The sequence below is a fragment of the Vipera ursinii genome, assembly GCF_947247035.1.
Source record: "Vipera ursinii genome assembly, chromosome: 11".
In the NCBI taxonomy this organism is placed as follows: domain Eukaryota; kingdom Metazoa; phylum Chordata; class Lepidosauria; order Squamata; family Viperidae; genus Vipera; species Vipera ursinii.
This window is the reverse complement of record NC_139524.1, coordinates 20,460,173-20,480,003: the sequence shown is the minus strand read 5'-3', so window position 1 is coordinate 20,480,003 and position 19,831 is coordinate 20,460,173. Positions and strand designations below refer to the sequence as shown.

Genomic DNA, 19,831 nt, shown 5'->3' with positions numbered 1-19,831 from the left:
GGTATAGGCAGATGTGGGTGTTGGGTGGCAGCGGTTCCAAGTCAAGCTGCCCCTTGAATTTGACTTGCAATTTTGTCAATGCCCAAAGTGTTCAAGTGGTGCCCCCCCCCCTTTTACAGAGAGAGAGAGAACTCAAGGCATACCTAACCCATAATGCCTGCTATTTTCCCCATCACAACAACCCTGTGAAGGGGGCTGGGCTGAGAAAGTGACCAACCCAGCTAGCTTCATGCTTAAGGGGGGGGCTTGAACTGGCCAGAACCATAGGGAAGCCCTGGTTGATGACCAACCTGGTTTAATGCTGGCTTAATCTGTTGAATTCAGTAAGGAGAGTGATGGATCCAGCCCAAGCTTTCTGCTGTTTCAAACTGAACCGTTCTTTAGCCTTAAGAGCTTCTCTCCAATTCATAACCTCCCCAGGACTGAAACGGGAAGACGTTTTAGAACAAGAAACGACTCGCTAAACCAAATCGCATCTCTCGGGGGATTCAGGATCAGCCTTCCGCTCCCCCGAGCCTCTTGCGAGCTCTTCTAAGAATGTCACTTTTTGCAAAAGTTCCTCGACTTTATTATAAGCCCGGGGGGGGGGGGGAGCCAACATCCTTCCGCCCCCATCCCGGCTCCTCCCGGGCTCTCCTCGGTTGGGAGCCGGGGGACGCCGGGGCTGGCCCAGAGCGGGCGGGGGGCGCTTCGGCCCCGAGGAAGAGCCGCCGCTCCTGCGGCCGCCGGGCGGGGAGGCGGCTGAGGCGACCCCCGCCCACCCGGAGCTCCTGCCCGGCCCTTCCGCGGCGGGGCGGCAGGGGGCGCCCGGGACCCTCGCACGCCCGGCCTGCCCGCGGCTCCTCCCCGCCCCGGCCCGGCCGACGGAGGAGGAGGAGGAGGAGGAGGAGGAGGCGGGCGGGCGCTGGGCGGCCGGAGAGCTGCCGCTGCTCCGGGCGCCCTCGGGTCGCAGCGCCGCGCAGGTAGGCTGGCGGGCGGGGGCGGGGAGCGGAGCGGGAAGCCGTCGGAGGGGGCGAGCTGCTGGGCGGGCGGGGCTGCGGGGGTCCCGGCGGGGACGGGCCGCTGCTGCTCCCCGGAGAGCCCCCGGGCGGGCGGAGGCGAAGGCGCCTTTCGGCTGCTCCTGGGAGCGGGTGGCCGCTCTCCAGGTCTCCCCCCCCGCACACACACAGACCGCGTGAAGAGCGGGTCGGGCACCACCCGGCGATGCAGCTCAGTTAATGGGGCGCCCGGTGAGGTCGGGGGCTGCTGAGTTGGCGGTTTGTCCGGGAAGCGGAATGAATAAGGGGGCTCCTGAAGAGGGCAGAAAAGAAGCCCCCCCCCCCAATCAGGTAGCTGCCTCTGTGGTGTGGCCGCACCTGGGCAAGATACCTGAGCCCCCTTGTTCATTCCGCTTCCCGGACAAACCGCCAACTCAGCGGCCCTCGTGCCACGTGTGGCCTCCCCGGGGTCGTTCCCCCCGGGGGGGCCCTTGGCTGACCCGCCGGGCGCTCCGAAGGGGAGGCGGCCGGCCGGCCCCGCTTCTTTCCAGGAAGGGAAGGTTGTTGGGTTTGTCAGGTGTCTCTTTCCCGCTTGGCTTGTTTCCTCGGCCTCCGAGAAGGACCTGCTGGTATGTAAAAAGTCTTGTACTTTGAGGGTGTCGTGCGAACGGTGCACATGGGCACCAGCTGCCACAGCCCTCCTTGCAACCTCAGGGTCCTTCTGGTGCTCTGCTCCCACCTAGGCCTAAGTCACCACCCTCCCTTCAACAGGCTGGACTCAGGCCATCCTGGAGCCATGAATTGTGGCCAGATCTGGTGATCTCCTGTGCCCGAACCGAGGAAGCCTTTGGAGGCTTTGCCTTCTTCAGGCTCTCCCAGTGTGACATTAGGGAGTTTTGCACCCTGCAGACTGATGGGAAGCTCCCCTTGGAAGGGCCAGCCTGGAAAGGAAGCAGGGGCGCCTCCCCAGGGCCCCCCAAGGGGAATTGTGGCTGCGAAAAGGGGAGGGCCGCTTTTGGCAAAGGGGCAGAAAGGAGCTGCTCTCTCTTGCCCAGGCAGCTCTGCCGAAGCCGAGGTGATCTCAGAAGCAGTTAATTAATTTCATTATGTCTTGACTTGCAATAATCCCCCAAATATTAGCAAGGCTGCTCAGAGATCTGGTACAGCCTTTTGCCCGCCGCAGCCCTAATTAATTTATTCTGGCTGAAGCCGTCTCCTGCCAAGGTCTGTGAAATGGGTTGATCTTGAAGGGCCCACCAGATTCTCACTTCCGCGTCTCAGAAGGAGAGTCCAGGTGCCCGAATAGCAGAGTTTTCAGGAAAAGAATCCCAGCCCAAAGAGGGGCTTTCAGATCCCTTTGAAACTGTCCCGGGGGAGTTTCGCCCTCTTCAAATGGCATCTAAGCCAAGGGGCTGTTTGTTGCTAGGGAGACCCTGGGAAAGGAGGTGGGCTTGTGCCGAGGGTGGGCCAGGCCTCCTGCTCCCGGATGTCAGCTTTAGCTTCTACCCCGGCCCCACCAGGCCAAGCTGTGGGGCAGCCTCCGTGGGTTAGCACACGTGCAGATAAGTTTGGGTCCCGCGTAAAGCAGGCCACCATGCCCCTATTGTACCAATCCACACTTTTCTGACACTGAATTGTTATGACGTGCAACAGTCAAGGAAATTAAATCTAGATGGGAGCCTGATGTCCCGTACATGGCCTTAAAGTCTTGGCGGAGGGGCTGGAGGGAAGTTTAACCAAAGGAAGACAGAAATGAGCAGATGCTTAAAAAGGCGGTTTATTCTTCGGCTTCGCTTCCCAGCTTGCAGAGCAGAGCGCAGGGTCCAGGAATGGCCGTGTTTAAACAGCAGAAGGTCGAGGACCTGTACGAAATCAGGGAGGAGCTCGGCAGGTAAGTGAGCCCCAGCTTCCCTTTTACTCCATCCGGCTCCAGGCCTTAGCCTCAACTCAGTGACTTCTTTGCTATTGCGTGTCTCTGCCCTGAAATGCACCTCCCAGAGTGGGCTTTTAGGGGGTTGCCTGGTAGAGGGGCTGTAATAATAATAATAATAATAATAATAATAACAATAATAATAATAACAACAGCAACAATAATGTTGGAAGGGACCTTGGATGCCTAGTCCAATCCCCCTTGCTCAGGCAGGAAACCCTGTACAATTTCAGACAAATGGCTGTCCAGTCTCTTCCAGTTAAAGGAAGAATAATATTCATCTTTGTTGAATGCTGGCTGGTCCATGTAGAAAGCTTTTGGAGTGCAAAAGCTTGGGATGAAGAAGTCATTTTTGTCTTGCTGAATTCCTGCCTGATATTTTAACACTGGGGGGGGGGGCTAAAAGGTGCCTGAAATACAAATTCAAAAGACATTAGCTCAGCTGCGTGATCGCTCACCCGTGCTCTTGCTAGGCAAAGATGGCGAGGCATTTTCTCACTCATGTGGACCAGGAGCGCTTCTAACGTTTGGGGCAGGAGGCAGCTCCCTGGGGCCAGATCCCCAATGGTATCAAGGAGGACCCAGCATCAGAAAACCCCCCGCGGGTGCCTGGTCTCCAGGGGCAGCAGGGACGAGCACTTGGCTGCCGCCTCCTTGGTTCTGCCAAGGGAGCCTCTGAGGTGCAGCAGCTCCAGGCGGTGACAGCTGCGTCTGGCCAGCGAAGGGATTGCCAGGACCCCCCAGGGGCGAAGAGGCTTGCGGCCAGCAGTTGGCGGGGTTGGGGAGTGGGGTGACTGCCCGCCTTGTTCCTTTGCACCAGAGAGGGAGGCTGCCTTCTCCTGGCACAGCAGTTGGCTCAGAGGCTTCTGAAGCAGCCCTGCAGGAGCCCTGCCTGGCGGGGCCCCCGAGCCCAGCCTGCCTCCCCACAGAGGAGCCTCCCCAGCAGGGGCTTCCTCTGGGGCAGCAGCCAGTTGTTGCTTCTTGCCCACAGTTGGTCTGGCGCTTGGGACCTGTTGGCACTGCTGCCAGCTTTGTGTGCCTTTGCAAGTGGTGGAAAGAGGAAGCCGCTTAGGGCATGAATCAAAGCTTGTTCCAGTCATGTAATTTCCTGAGCCAAATGGTTTTGGAATTGCATTTCTGGCCCAGTGCAGATGGCCCGTCCCCCTGCGGGTCACTCGCTGACCTCACGAGCCATGACAAACCTGGGAAGGGACTGAGGGCGCCCCAGGTGTCCCCCCGTTGCTTAGGACTGTGGTCCCTCCAGTGATGCCCAGATAGGCCACCACGTGGTCAGCCAGTGGCTGGCAGAGACTTAGCAGCCTTTGGGGCAGGGGATCCTCCTGGGCAGTCAGTGGCTGATGGCTGGACCGGGCAGTTGGGATCCACAGCACTAGGATCGTGTCACCTAGAATGGCCCTTGATGTCACGCTCCTTAGTTGTGTGGGCAGCAGCCATTTGAGTGACTTCATGCTTTACTTTGGACGGGTTCCAGCGGTGTTGTTTGCAGTCAGAAGCTGGGTGTGCCATTGTTGTGGAAGACTTTGCCATGAACAGTTGACCCAGGGATCTCCCCTTACCTCAGAAAAAGAGATGCTGTTTTGGACACATCAGGCTTGCCCTTGTGCGACCAGCTCAGACTTTTTTGACAAAGGGTTCAGGTGGTGCTCCGCAGATCCTGACAAGCAGAGCCCAAGTCTGCCATTCATTTCTTGGGCGAGCATCTGTGCCCTGCTTCTGCGACAGAGAATGTGGCATAAATGGGAGCATGGGGGGGGCTCTCGGCCAGCTTGTCCAGCTCTCCTCATTGCAATTAAGGGCTGGACTTCATACTTCCGGAAATGAGGGATGGGCAGTTCCTTTCCTAGTTCTTTCCCAAGAGGTGGGCTCCCAACCTTCTCGCCTCAGGAAGCACTTTCTGCCCCTGGCATCCCGAAGCGGGTGCAGGTGAATAATCCGTTAGTTGGGAGGGAGGATCCTGATGGGACCGATTTCCCCGCCCCATTCAGCCCCAGAGCCATTTCCTGCCCCCCCCAATCACCTGCAGGGGAAGGCCATTAAATTTGTCAGAGGGCCTTTTGAACCCCAGCCAAGCAGTGGTGAGCAAGACTGACCCACCAAAGGACAAGCCGGGATAAGCGAGGAGGAGGTGGCAATGGGGCCCAAGGTCGTCCTGGGCGTTGGCCGGTTCCTGAACCCAAAGCCCTGTGCCAGAAGGAGGCTGAGGGCCGCTGGCCTATTGGGCTGAAGAGCACCGATAACTAGGCAGCAGGCAGAACACCCAGGGGGGCCTCCCAGATGCGGTGGGGCTGCACTTCCCATCATTCCCCCTTGGCAGATTAAGGACCAACCCAAAGAGGCTGGTTTCGGAGGTTCTTACATTGGCGGTTGGCGAGATGAGCGGCTGGTTCTGGAGAAGCCCCCGTTGGGTCTGGCTTCGGGTTTCATCTGGCGCTGCATTAATGGCCGGGGGAGGCCAATCCAAAGTACGGTTGGCTCTCATTAGGATCTCAGAGAACAGCCCTTGTGCAAAAGCGGATGCGAATGAGTAGTTTGGTGCCCAGGTGAGGCAGGAGCACCTGGATGAGCTTTGTGCCCCAGCAAACAATGGTTGGGCGTATGTTGAGCAGGCTGATTCTCACGGGTGCAGCCCACATCAGCCTGAGGGATGGCTGCCCAACCCAGGGAGTCTCCGTGGTCAGTGACTTGCCAAACCCAGGCCTGTCCCAGGAGAAAAGGGGGGCGAAGAGCCAAAGGCGTCTGTGCTCCACTGAGAGACGGGCAAAGAGCCCAGCGAGCCTGTCCAGCCCCCCTGCCTCTCCTGGTGGAAGGGGGCCAGCAAGGGAGCCGGGTCAGCTGGCATCCATCGCCTGTGAGTCAGATTTGCTCACTTCAGCTGAGTGTTTGCATTTCTGGGCTGGTTCTTTGGAAATCGGAGTGGGATCCTGGCCTGGCATTTGGCCCACAAAGCACCCATCCAGCCTCGCCAGGAGCTGCTTTGCTGTGCTGCTGGGCGGGTCCCTTTGTGCCCCCCCAGGCCTTTTTCTCTTTGGAAGGCAGCCTGTCTGGACAACAAAGGGCGCCTTGTGGGCAGCCTTTGGGCCAATGAATGGACTGAAAAAAGAGGCCCCCCACAGCTTTTCCCCCACAGCCTGGCTGTTGCTGCTTCTCTGGATCTGTGTCAGGGAGGGAAGAGGCCACGGAGGCCGGCCTCTCCTCGGATGCCCCTTTCCTGAGGTTTCCCGGGGGAATCTGGGGGCTGCATTCCTAGCCTTGCAGATCTTGGCTTTTTTAAAAAATGCATAGAGTTGCAGGGGAGGGGCAGCCCCTCCTTTTTCCACAGGCAGCCCCCCCTTGCCAGAGGATGACTTGGGGCCTCTCAGCCCGGCCCACCTCGCAGGGGGTTCTTCAGGGGATGAAATGAAGGGTGCTGCCTGGCCCCCAGAGGCGGCTCCTGTGTTGCCCGTCTTCCTTCAACCTTTGCTGCTGGCCGTGGCTCCCCCAGAGGGACCGGCCTTCCCTTTTGCTGCCCCTGGCTGGGACCTCCGAGCGGCAGAGCGGCTCCAGCTGCCTGTCTATCTTTAGCCTCTGGGAGGGTCATTCCGGCCATCAGGAAAGGCAGCTGAGAGGGAGGGGAGCTGAGGGGGGAGAGGCTGGCTGGATCGGCTGCCCACCCCCACCAGGCCTCTTGTGCAGCACACAGGGAGCCTGTCTGGCCAACCCTCTCCAGCTTTGCAGAGTCCAGCCAGGGCACCAAGGGGAGTGGGAGGGGGGCACGATGTCTCCTGAAGAGGGGATTGCATTGTGGCCCCTGGGCTAAGCGGCCGGGGCAGGGGAGCAACCAGCAGTCTCACTTAAAGGGGGACTAATTAATCTGGAGGGTCCCTTTGACAGAGGAGCAGCCTGGGAAAGTTGCTTTTGGGGGGGCTGACTGACATTTTGAAAAGCAAACCCCCCCCCCTCTTTACAATGATGGTTTCAGCCCCCCATGCTGGGGATCGCAGCTATAGTCCGACTTCACACACACACACCGCCTTCCCTTTATGGCTCGGCATGATGTACGAAGCCCTGCCATCTCCTGAAGGGGGGGCCTCTAACCTGGCCACATCGTCCCCAACCTGTTTTGCAGCGTGTGAAGGCTCTCCTGCTGAGGTCATCTGGCCAGTGTAAACAGGGCAAGTAGCTGGTCACTCTCCTCCTGCCACCTGGGGTGCTGGGACAGGCTCTGGACGGTGCCACCAAGTCTGGCTGCCTGTAGAGGAGACTCTTCCCGCCCCCCATCCCGGCTCCCCTGCCCAACTTTCCTCTCTGCTTTTAACCTGAGCATCACTTGGCCCAGCCGGAAGCAGCTTTGGCCCACCCAGCTCTGAGCAGCTGCCTCTGCTCAGCGTCGGGGCTCGTAAGGCGCATCCAAAAATACCCCCTGCCCATCATGCCCAGCACGTGACATGACGCTGATGTTTAGATGACATGCCAACTGCGAGGGCTGCATTCTCTCCCGCCTGTCATCTAAATATGCTTTTTCCAGATCAGATGGGATTGCAACCTGGGTCTTAAATGCTGAGAAAGCTGAAGTTCCCCAATTTCAGACAAACTGGGGTGCCTCTGCTTTCTCTGAGCCAGAAAGAGCCCCCCCCCAATTGCTTATTCTCCAGAGGCCACAAAGCCTAACGCCATCTGGTGTCTCAGTTGCATCACTGCACTATCCACACAGCCAGCCCCTGAGGCTCCTGATGGCTCTCAGTGAGTTGGAACAGTCTGAGAACGGGTTGGAGGGGGGCGCTTCTCTTGCAGCAGGGGGGCACTTCACATGCACGCTGTCCTCTCCTCTGGAGCCCATCCTTGACAGGGTTTGAGGAAAGATTGGTGCAGCTGCTTCCTCCTTCTTCCGCCCCCGGGTCTGTGTTTGGGTTCCACTCCTTTTGAGCTTCAGAAGAGCAGCGCCCGGCTTTCTGCCAGGAGGCCCCTTGAGGCCCCTTCCTTCACACCTGGAGGGGAAGAGGGCTTGGGGGAGCCCCCTCCCCCGGTGCAGGAAGTGGCTCATCTGGTCTCTTGGCTTCCTGTTTCTGACCTTGGAAGGGAACCGCGAGAGGCATGCCGGATGGGCAACCTTGGGCCTCCGATGGCCGGCAGTGCAAGGAAGGCTGCCCCACTCGAGCCTGGTCAGCAGTTGCATTCACGCCCCTTGGGGGGGTTGAGATGCCCCTGGGCTCGAAGGTCCCGCTTGATGGGGCTTCGCTTCTTCCAAAGGTCCATCCCGATTGGCTGGAGTCGTCCTGCCCCCCCAGGGGAGCATGAAGCAGGGAGGGCAGAGTCGTCTGACGGAGGAGCCCAAAGGCCCAAAGGGGCCGAGCAGCTCTGAACGGCTCAGAAACGGCCCTCCAAAGCTGGACAAGAAGGAAAGGCGACCGGAGGGGGGACTTTCTCCAGGGTGGTTTTGCCCCGAGCCTCCCCCTGGGCCCCCCCAGGGCTTGGCACAATGTGCAGATAGTCCTCGACTTACAACTGTTCATTTAGCGACCATTTGAAAAAAGTGGCTTATAAACAGCCTCTGTAAGTCGGGCTGAGAATTCTGGTTTGGGAAGAACCAACTCTTGCCCCAACGACTGCAGGGGCTGGGGCAACATGTACGTGAAGATCAATCGCCCAGGCCAAAAATGTCTCAAAGGTTAAATCATGGCCACTGGACCAAAGTTGATAAAAAAACCTCTGACTCTCTGCCTACCCAAATTCTCATTTTGACTCAAGAAGTTACTTGGATGAGTACCTGAAACGTCCCAGGTTTAATCGGTTTTGGTCCAGTTGCCAGGATTTAACACTTTCGGCCTGGATGACTGAATCTTCATTTGCATCTCTCTTTGGAATGTCGTTCTCCCTTGTCCAGCCCTCCTCCGGCACCCATTTCCCGTATCTCGGCCGGGCAGGGATGGGGGTGCATTCAGGAGCCTCCCACAGCTTCCTTGAGCGGACCCTGGCCCACCCCCTCGCTCCGGATTAACCCTGTCTGGTGGCTTTGCTTGCAGTGGGCAATTTGCCATCGTGAAGCGGTGCCGGGAGAAGGCAACGGGGTTGGACTACGCGGCCAAGTTCATCAAGAAACGGCAGAGCCGGGCCAGTCGCCGTGGGGTCCGGCGAGAGGAGATTGAGCGGGAGGTGAACATCCTGCAGCAGATTCTGCACAGCAACGTCATCCAGCTGCACGAGGTTTTCGAGAACAAAACCGACGTGGTCCTTATCCTCGAGCTGTGAGTAGGGGGATCCGTCAGGCATCGGGGTTGGTCGGTTTCCCCTCTCGGAGGAATCTTTGGGAATGGCGGAGCGCACAAACAAGGAACTATTTCACTGTTTCTCAAGCTGGGGGACTTCAAGATCTGTGGACTTCCTGCTGGCTGGGGAACACTGGAAGTTGAAGCCCACAGATCTGAAAGCCCCCCAGCCTGAGAAACACCGACCTATTTCATCAACATGGAGCGCTGAGAATCTTCCAGGTTATGAGGCGCTTCTGGGTCTCTGCTGTCTTGTTTGCCTAAAATAAAAAATAATCTACCTGCAGATCAGTTTCGGGTTTCTGCTCTGCTTATCAAGGTATTCTCAATTCACACAACACACAATGTGTTGAGCCACAATTTTTTTCAAACCTGATTGGCTGGATTCAATGGATCTCAAGCCAGAGGGCTGAAATCAAACAAACCACAAAGTGCCCACATGTAAATCCTCATGCACAATAACCACGGATGCGCCCTGTTCCTTGTTTGTTTCTAAACCCAGTTTTAATGAAGTGAATATTATTTCAACAAGAAGGAAACCGTTCCAGGTTGTTAGTTCAGAACAAAGACAGACTTTCCCAAATGGAAGCTTGGAAGCCAGAGCTAGGAGTGCAAACTAGAGATGGGTGCACAGCCCCTCCTTTTAAGCTCAAAACTCCAGGTTACTCAGCCCTTCCAAGTAAATATGGATTCTGCAAGTGTTGAAATGCTCAGAGAAGATCTCTAGAAGCCTGGATCAACGCTGAGTGCCACCTTGCTATAAACGTCACTGACTTAAGCGTAGTGTAAATTCCTCCATCCGAGTTTTCGGGTCACCATTACTGCTGGATTTTGACAGAATGCAAAGTAAAATTGTGTGTCTTGTCACAATTATAGATCTGTCAGAGCTCAGTTCTGCTTCAGGCAGAAACATTTGGGGGCATTTCTGTTTGCTTTGGTGGTTCTGGGGCTAAAACACACACTCAGAAGTGTGTTCCTGTGTGTTCATTTCCCAGAGGGCAGAAAGGACGAGAGCCCCAAATGGGAGCATGAAGCAGCAGCCCGATTTGAGGCAGGAGTGGGGTCCTTCCGAGACCCGTCTTCACAGGCAGGCTGCTGGTTGGGGGGGTTGCAGAAGGAGAAGAAGGTTGATTGGAGGGGTGGGGCAGCACATCCGGACAGGGGAGGGAAAAAGCAAACTTGGAAGTTTGCAACTCGATCCTTCCCTGTGGAACAAAACAAATGAAGTCGATAAAGGAGGTGCCTCATCCAAATGATGGCATCTTCACGGGGGGGGGGGGGGCAGCCATTTGCTGAAAGGGAAGCCGTCTTCCAACTTTTCTGGGTGTTTCTATGGGGACGGCTCCTTTTAGGGCATCTTCTAACCCAGGGAAGAGAAGACAAAGGAAGGCATCCTGGCTGTTCTCCTGCTCACAGGCGAGATTTTTATGTGTTATTCCTCTCCTGGATATCATGTTATTTCTTTTGGGTTGAATGGTCAGATAAGCAATGAAGGGGTTGGCAAGTGACCGTTGACCGCAAAGCATCTCCTCCTCCTATTTCGCAGAGTCTCCGGAGGGGAGCTTTTTGATTTCCTGGCCCAGAAGGAGTCACTGAGTGAGGAGGAAGCCACACAGTTCATTAAGCAGATCCTGGAGGGGGTCAGCTACCTGCACGCCAAGAAGATCGCCCACTTTGATTTAAAGGTGAGGAGGAGCTGCAGCTGAAGCCCTTTTCCTCCCAGCCATCCAGGCCAGCCGGGGGGTGCAGCCTCCTGGGCCCCGCTTCGACCCACCTTCGCTCCCCTCCCTCCCCAGCTCAGCCTGAAGGTTGATGCTCTGCTCTGCTCTTTCCCATCCCGAAGCCTGAGAACATTATGCTGCTGGACAAGAACCTTCCCATTCCTCACATAAAACTGATCGATTTTGGTCTAGCCCATGAAATAGAAGATGGAGTGGAATTTAAAAATATTTTTGGGACTCCAGAATTCGTAGGTAAGTTGGTGTCCTTTTGCCCTCACTCTTGTGGCTTCATCCTCGTTAGCTGTTGGTCTTGAACTCAAGAAGAGGGGCGAAAACGCACCCCTAAACTCACCCAGGCCCTCTCAGCCCAGGGCCCTGCCACTGCCTGCCAGGAGTGCAGTTTCCTTCCTAGCCGAGGATGATGGGTCCTGGCTGTCTCTAACCCGTCTGGGAGCTTCAGGTTGGGGCAGGCAGCCTTTTTCTCTCTGATCTTGGGGTCCACGTTCTCCTTCCAGCTCCAGAAATCGTAAATTACGAGCCGCTGGGACTGGCAGCTGATCTGTGGTGAGCCTCTTCTCCTGTGCTTGCTCTCCCTCCAGCCTCCCTCCTTAACCCCGTGTCCTTCGGTGGGGCTGCTGGCAGGCTGGGGGTTGGTCCAGCTGACTTCTGTGTGCTGGATCGGCCTTTGAGAACAAATCAGCAAACAGAAGACAAGTTTGCTGTGGTTTTTTCTTTCCTACTGTCAGCCTGACTATTGATTTTAGCATAAATTTGTGGGTGTTTTTTCCCCTTTTCCCCCAGGAGCATTGGAGTCATCACTTACATATTGTAAGTACTCAATTCTTAGTTCCCTTTATTTATTCATCTATTTACTTTTATCTGTTCCCTGCCATTTTCGACCCCATATTTCCTGCAAGATGTGCAAGGTGCAATCAGTGTCCCCTCCTCCCTTTATCCTCACAATGGCCCTGCTGTAAGATTAGCCAGCTGGTGGCAAAAGTGGGAGTGGGCTCCATTCCCCCTGCCCCTCCTGAGAGAGAGGCTGCAGAGGCACTCGGAGGGGATGTCTTGGACAAGAGGGAATTATGGGGAGGGGGTGGGAGAGAAACGACAAGAACTGAGTTGTAAAAAAGAACAGTGTAAGACTGTAGCTAAGTATGATGCAGATTGGATGGAGGTGCATACAACTAATTATTCCAATTAAAAACATCCAATTAAAGACTAGCAAGGTGGCGGAAAGTAAGCAAACGGAGAAGTCAAGGCTGGCCCCACAGGTGTCCTTGGGCAGGGGAAGGAGAAAATGCTCCATAAAGGGGCTGCCCATGTTTTGCTCAGTCACCCCAGCGAAAAGCCCAAAGCTGGCCAGTGGAGCAAAGCCACTGGGAATCCCTGGCAGCAGTTGCACAGGCCGCTCACCAGGTGGCAGTGTGGAGCTGTCCGTGATCTTGGGAAGGTTGCAGCCAGCAGGAGGAACTTCTGATGCCCGTCAAGGGAGGGTGGCTTTTGGGGTCCCTGGCATGGATCCACCTCACCTCCCACCCCACCCCCAGCAGGCTGCCGTTCTTCCCTCCTCCTAGCTTCTGTTGTATGCAGCCAAATTCCTACCAAGGCAGGAAAAGGAGAGATGGCTCCTCATCTGGGCTGGGCTGGGCTGGGGGTGGGCTGGGGGCTCAAAAAGGCAGTCCTTCCTTCCTTTCTTCCACTGGGCAGCACTAACGCTTGTCTCGGTTATATAACAAGATTCTCACTGGGCCCTTTCTGCCCGTGCTGTTTGGCATCTTCTCTCTCCACTGGCCCTGCCAAATTCACTCCTGATACTCTGGCCTGCCCTCCCTCCCTCCCTGCCTTCCACCCACCCCCAATTCCCCATGCAGGCTCAGCGGTGCTTCTCCATTCCTTGGGGAGACCAAGCAGGAGACGCTGGCTAACATTACTGCCGTCAACTATGAATTTGATGAAGAATTCTTCAGCCACACCAGTGACCTGGCAAAAGATTTTATCCAGAAACTTTTGGTGAAAGATACCCGGTATGTCCTGAGCCACTTGCCAGAAGCTGGCCAGAATTGAGGGTCCCACATCCGGCCCAGGAGGTGCCTAGATGACCACCAAGTCTGAGAAGAAGCTGGAAAACTTGTGGGCTCTAAAGATGCCTCATTGGGACTCGTGGGAGGAAAGGGGTGGGGGCTGTTCAGCGTAATTTGGCTTAGCTGCCACAGGGCTGGAGGGGTCTGCTTAATGGAGCTATCGGAGAACCTCCTAAAAGGAAGAAATGGACATTTTTGGGGTGTTCTTCCTGGCCCCCTAATCTAAGAATGAATTTCCCGAGAGCACCTTTATAGGTGACAGAGATGCCACTTCAAAGTAAGCATAGAAAGTGCATTGATTGCAACTTATTGTAGATAAACAGGTTTATGACTCCCACTCCCCCCATGTGCTTCCTGGGGAGGCTCCGGATGGGTCCCACATTCGTGACCTGAGATCTTTCTGTGGATGGAGGAGTGAGTCTGCCTTCCATGCTTCTGATTGGCGACTCTTTCCCACAAGGGGGGTTCACTGAGGTCCTTCTCCCTCTTTAGGAAACGACTCACAATCCAGGAAGCTCTTGGACACCCCTGGATCCAGGTAAGTCAAGAAGGGGCCTGGAGGGTTTGCAGTGGGTGGGAGGGAGGCATCCATGTCCTGCTGAAGTTGGACAGAACTTTGTATGGCCCTCCCTACTTGGGCAGAAAAAAACCCCCAGTTTCATACCCAAGCCCCTGATTTTCATCCGTCTGCCGCTGCTTTGGGGGGAATCCTTCCGTTTACTGCAGTTCTCTGCTACAAAGCCTGGCCAAGCTCTTTCTGGGTTCCTGTTCAGAGGAAAGGAATAAAGCAAAGTAATCAGGCCTAGCAATTTTTTTGAAAAAATTCTTCTCTTGGAATAATAATAATAATAATAATAATAATAATAATAATAATAATAATAATAATAATAATAATAATTATTATTATTATTATTATTATTATTATTATTATTATTATTATTATTATTATTATTATTATTATTATTCCATATTTAAGATACAATTTTCTGTCCTGGCACACAATGAGTTGTCTGTACCCATCTATGCCTGGAGTGATGCAGTTTGTTATTTCGGCTTTGCTTGTTTGGGTCTTTCTGAATGTAAAAAATCCTGCCATCCTGCCCTTCTTGAAGTAAGCAATACCTTGAAAAAAAAAGAAAAAGAACCACCCTGTTGCTTGTAAGAGCAACTTTCCAGGAAGGACTAGGAGAAGGAAAATCCGCCTCAAGGATTGGGCCCCTTCCTTGGGGCTTGCATGCCAAAGCTGGAAGGGGCATCTTGAGGTCAGCATTTCCCAAGTGGATTTTGAAAACTCCAAACTAATTGTAGAATATCAAAAACTTATGAACGCTGGCAGACATATGTAAACTGATCAGAATTTTTATTTTATTTTTGGATATCCATGAAATGAGTTGGCACAAAATCCGCTCTTTGCTGGGCATCCTGTGTCAGACGGGCTCTGACTCCCAGTCAGCATTTTCCCTCGAGATTATCAGAATCAAAGGCTGGAATTTGACTTTTCCTACACCTCCCTCTATAAATATTCGTCTGGCTGCCCCAGAAATGATTCTGTTTTTACCGGCACGTAGTAAGGTCTTTTTCCTTGTGGGAAAGCTCCTGTTTCACAAATAGTTTGCAAGTAAGATAACCAAATGCATGAAGAGGAGAAAGGACTTGCACTTGCTTCTGGCACCATGCACGTGTGTATTTGCACCCTGGTTTGGTGATGTTGGTGTTGTGGTGTCTTTAGACCCTTGTGGTGAGATGTTCTTGGTCCATAATCCCCCTCCCGGCTTCTCTCCAGTCCAAAGAAGGCTCCAGAGCCCAAGGCCACAGGAGGAGTGAGCCCCGGCCGCTGGAGACCAAGTGGCTGAGAGATTACACCATCAAGAGCCACTCCAGCATTCCTCCAAACAACACCTACGCCACCTTCGAACGCTTTGCCCACGTGGTGGAGGTGATCTCTGGCATGGAGAGGAGCTTTGGCGTCCTGGCAGCCTCCCACGAGACCTTGCAGGGGGACCTAGATGCCCTGGTCTCCATCTACGAGGAGAAGGAAGCTTGGTACAAGGAGGAGCATGAAAGCGTGAAGCATGAGCTTTCCCAGCTGAAGTATGAGCATCGCAAGATCGGATCCCTGAAGAAGCACCTGAAGGAGGACATCCAGGCCGTGGGCGCAAACCTCGCTGGGGTCGCAGGGAGGTACCTCGGCCTGCAGTCGCACTATGAACGGCTGAGCAAGGAGCTGTCGGAGGAACTCAAGTGGGTCCAAGACTTAACGGGAGGCTTCTGGCCTGAGGGCAGCCCCCAGGGCCATGCGCCAGCCAGCTTCGGCTGCGTCTTCCAGAAGGACCTCAACGACTCCCTGATGGAGCTGCTGAACAGGTCCTGCTGTGAAGAATTCCTGGCAGCCTTAAACCTGGGCATGACAAAATCTAGCCAGTGATGCTGCTGAAAAGGGAAATATTTATGCTGTTGCTTCAGACCGAATTGGTGAGGAATTGCTTGGATGGGAGCTGCATGCTGAACTTGCCCATTTGGGTTTATTTTTGAACAATGTTATTTGACAGACCCTTGTTACCACTGTGTTTTTATATTTGTTCTGCCTCTGTGGAAATCGATTCCGGTGGAGATGCCTTGGGTTCTGGAGGTTGCCTGCCTTGGTTGGGTTCCAATGAATTGCTAATAAGGCTTTGCATTTTTTTCTTACCAGAGCTTGCCCTATTTTTATCCTTTGGAAGATGGCCTTAGCTTACCTTCGCAACTGAAGACCTCCTCGGTACTTGACTGTAGATCAACAACCTTAAAAGCTTTTATTTATTGCTGAGTTGCCACAGTAGAGGCATTGATTTTCTTTTGTTTTGAAATTCTGTATGAAAGTATTTTTTAATAATGGAGCCAGATATGAAGTCTACTGCACTCTGCAAAGCACTCTCTGCAGGCTTTCTGGCTGAAAGCCAGTCTTGTGAATATGTTGGAGAATAAACGGAGGATTCCGAATAAATTTGCACAGCGGGACCTTCAGCTGGACATTCATCTCATTCTGCATAAATAAACCACTTCCTCCCAGTTAAGACATCAAATCTCTGTAATGTGAGAAGTGATTTTTTTATACAGAAAATTTGAAAATGAAAGAGGGCATGGAAGATGCATTTCTGGCCTGCTGTTTTGCTGCTCTCCTTCAGACATCAGACGTCCTGCCAACTCTGCAACTAATCTCGGAGAGCTAGACCCAATAAATGTTTGTTTAATGCAATGTGCTTTCTAGATAAACCTTTTGTTCAAACACCCTGAAGGATTATCTTGCCCCTTGTGGCAAATTCTGCTTTGTCGTAGGAGATGGGCCTCACTCAGAAATTATTTCCCTCTTCAGTCAGCTGTGGCGGACTCTAAAGAAAGGTTTAGGAGCTACTTGATGAAGGAGGTGAAAAGCAGTTTTACAGCTGCATGCAAAGGGAGGGGAGGCGGAGACCTTTAGCAGATAAGGCAGGAATTGTGGCTGAAATTGGGGAGGGAGCTCAGACATCAGCTGCTTGGTGGGCTCTCTTCTTCTCAGTCCCATGAAGCTACAGAAGGAAGCTCAGCTGCAGTTGAGGGCCTCTCTTTCCCGTGTCCCCTTGATCTTCTCAAGTCTTGAACCGAAGCAAATTTCTCCCTGGGCCTGAAGCCAGCTTTCAACTTAGTTTTGTACTACTTTTTAATGTTTATGTACCATGCAAAGTCTTATGGAGCTGGGTAGCAGATACAGTAAATAAATACACAGTAAGTAAACAAAGATTTGAGAAAGCACCTTGGCCAGCTGTTTGTGGTTCTTCCTCAGCCAAGATTTATATCCCTTAATCTGGCCAAAGTATTTGAATCTGTAGGACTGTTAGGGCAGGGGAATGGTACTACGATAATTTTATACAGAATATTTAGTGTATCCAGCATGTTACAAGAACAAGGCAATGGGTCTGGCTCTAAGGAACTTGAAGACTAAAATCCTGCAAAGGAAGGACTAGAGAGAAAACAGGTGAACAAGGCTGAGATTAAGAAAGAAGCCAGCCTTAAGGGTGAACCAGGCAAAGCCCAGAGCTTCTGTGCACTTTCTGCTCGGTGGGCCAAGAGAGGCTGGGCCTGACCTTGTCGCCTCTTGTCTCCAGCCCATGAACCACCAGCAAGCCATGGTAAGGAGGGAATCGGTCGTTAACTTGGAGAACTTCAAAAAGCAGCATGCCAGGAGGCGGTGGAAGGTAAGAACTTGAGCGGTGACAGCAGGAACAGAAATGGAGGCCCTGAGAGCTCCCAGGGAGTCTGTGCCAGGCCGCTTCCCTTGGGAGCTTGTCAAGACCCTTCCTCGGGGGGGGGGGGCTGGTGGCAAGGGAATGGCTGGAATCCGAAGAGGGCAGGGGGGGGGATTTTTCTGGAGCCCCAGAGCTCAGGAGCCAACTTTGTCAGCCCACCTCAGGCGGATGCTGCCTCTGGGCCCTGACTGGACCGGCCAGAGCAGGCCTTGCAGGGCACGGGCTTCCTTGCCAGGGGTGCCCCTCTCCTCCTCCCAGATACGTTTTCTGCTGCCTCGTTGCAAAGATGGGGTGCTTCTGAACAGCCTGGGTTGCTCCTTGTCCCAGGTGGCTTAGAGTGTCAAAGGGAATTTTCAGAAGGAGCAGAGGCAGCCGAGAGTTGGGGAAGAACAAGGCATAAACCTTCCTGGTGTGGCTTCCAGAGGTGGCCATCTCTAGGAACCTGATTAGTAGCATGAGGGTGTCCCTCATTTTGGCTTCCGGGGTGTGACTGAGTGCCTCTTTCTCCCCAGCTCACCTACAGTATAGTGGCTCTGTGCAACCATTTATCTCGCTCGCTGGTGCGAAAAGTTCGTTTAATGCAAGAAGACAGTTTGGTAAGTACTTTGAGGGCAAAGAGTTGGTAACTGAAGAGTCCTGCTTGGGCTCGGAGGGGCCGGCAACGCCTCCTCCTCTTCTTGCTCCTTCAATATCGGGACCTTGAGAGTTGCAAGGACCTGGCCAACTTTAGGACCAGCCTGGGGTCCCCGCTGCCCCAGGCCAGCTGCACTGCAGTTCCTAGCACTCCTGAGTGCCATTCAGCACCCTTTGAGAGATCCAGGTTTCCCCTCCGTGTTGCAGAAGCTTGCAGTGCAGGACTGTCCTGCAGCAAAACCATGTCAGCAGAGGCAACCCAGGTTTGATCCTGGCGAGGAGTTTTGCTTAGGGGCTCCTTGCTGGTCTGGCCAAGGAAAAGTCCCTCAGGCCTGTCCTTGCGCACGTTGGCTGGGATTGTCCTCAAAGAGAGGACCCCTTCTCCATCAGCAGCAGGTCTCCAGCCTGAAGATCACACTGCTCTGTTTCAGCGTCGTTGTGAAAGTGACCACGAGGAGGACCTGTCCAGCCAAACGGCAGCATCCCATTGTCTCCAGAGGCGGAGGAGCAGTATCTCATAACTGGGACCTACCGGTTGGACTGCAGCCACTGCGGCTGAAAGCCAAGCTCGTGGGAGGAGATGCTTGCCTTCCACACCGCGTCGAACTGGAACCCAAAGCTTCCTGGAGGAAGAGGGCCTGGAAGGGACCGCCCAGGATGGGGGGAGCCTTGGCCCAGCCCAGATGTTCCCCTTGGCCCAGGGGAAGATGGAGGAGTGCCGCCTTTCTCTTCGGGGCAGGGCCACCTGGCCACCCGGCTGCCATCCTCTCTTTTCCAGCAGCAAGCAGATCGTCTCTGAACGAGGCTGCAAACAACCTGGTCAAGGCAGCGACACTCTGCTGACCTTGTTTCACCCCAAACGGGTTTCTCAAGCTTGGCAACTTCAAGATGTGTGGACTTCAGCTCCCATAATCCTCCAGCCAGCATCCTGAAATTGCCAAAGTTGATATGCACCAGGCCAGAAAGATGCAGCGAAGGTGGTGCTGAGAGGCCGGTCTCTCATAGGCTGCCTCTGAAAATACCTTCCACGGAAAGCAGTATGGTGCCTAGAAATAACAGGCACATCCACGTGTGTTTGGCTCTTACGCTGATGCTGTTTTTAAGAAACGGCAGGAGGCACAAACAATGTGAGCATCAAGCTGGACTTCTGGAGAAGACTTCTCCAAAGGCAATAAAAGAGCCACGGGGGCTGGGCTGGGGGAGAAGCCTTGGCCTCAGCCAGCCTCTGAGCATGCTGGTTTCCCTTGCACCGATTTACCCCATCACTGGGCTAGTTGGGGAACTCCCAACCAAGCTGTGTGTCTCTTTTCACATGTGCAGCATCTTCTCAGGGAATTCATGGCAGCCACCTGGTTTCATTTTCATTTTACCTTTTAAAGAGGTGAGGATGTCCATGCAGCCGCGCAGGTTCCCGTCTGCCAGAAGCCAGAAGGCTAAAAATACGCATGGTGCAATGTTGGGCATAGAGGAAGGAAGCAAAAGGCTGCAGTCAAGTAGGCTGAATACCCTTTGCCGCCTTTGGAAAGAGAGCGCCACCCCCAGGGGTTCAGGCCTTTCCATAACCATAGTTAGCTTCATGCTGCAAATCTGGGATATTCCCCTTGATTTCATTCTTGACTGTTTGTGTGTATATCCTGTCTCCCCCCAACAAGGTGGTTTCTCCCAAAATAAAAGTTACATACGAGGTAGCAGTTTCAGCAACGTTGTTAGCATCATGCCTCTAAAAATTCTGGCTGTGCATCGCGGGTCCTCTGAAGCGAGGAAGGAGCATCTTTAATGCATGTGGCCTCCTGAGAGAGAGAGAGGCAGAGACAGCCAGCCAAGGAGGGCTCTCTCCCAGCCTCGTCTGCATGACCGGGTCCGAGTGGCTCCTTCAACCCTGCAGGACGAACAGCTGCCCTCCTGCCTTTCCAAGGGCTTCTCTTGGCAGCCCCGGCTGGCCGGTGCTGCCCCTTTGCGAG

The 19,831-nt window shown here is 54.2% G+C and overlaps 1 protein-coding gene across 2 annotated transcripts; it reads left to right on the top strand.

The window, feature by feature from the left end:
• Nucleotides 1-878: 878 nt before the first annotated feature.
• On the top strand, nt 879-19,538 carry DAPK2 (death associated protein kinase 2). Of its 2 annotated transcripts, XM_083371496.1 has the most exons (12): nt 879-962; nt 2,779-2,868; nt 8,928-9,149; nt 10,717-10,855; nt 11,014-11,143; nt 11,407-11,455; nt 11,693-11,719; nt 12,766-12,918; nt 13,468-13,513; nt 17,097-17,186; nt 17,750-17,833; nt 18,302-19,538. In XM_083371496.1, exons 2-12 carry the CDS (start codon nt 2,807-2,809, stop codon nt 18,389-18,391), a joined length of 1,092 nt encoding a protein of 363 aa, XP_083227622.1. In that variant the 5' UTR covers nt 879-962; nt 2,779-2,806; the 3' UTR covers nt 18,392-19,538. The 2 variants fall into 2 exon arrangements, with proteins under 2 accessions (XP_083227622.1, XP_083227621.1); XM_083371495.1 differs by lacking the exons at nt 17,097-17,186; nt 17,750-17,833; nt 18,302-19,538 and adding an exon at nt 14,759-16,235.
• Nucleotides 19,539-19,831: the final 293 nt, after the last annotated feature.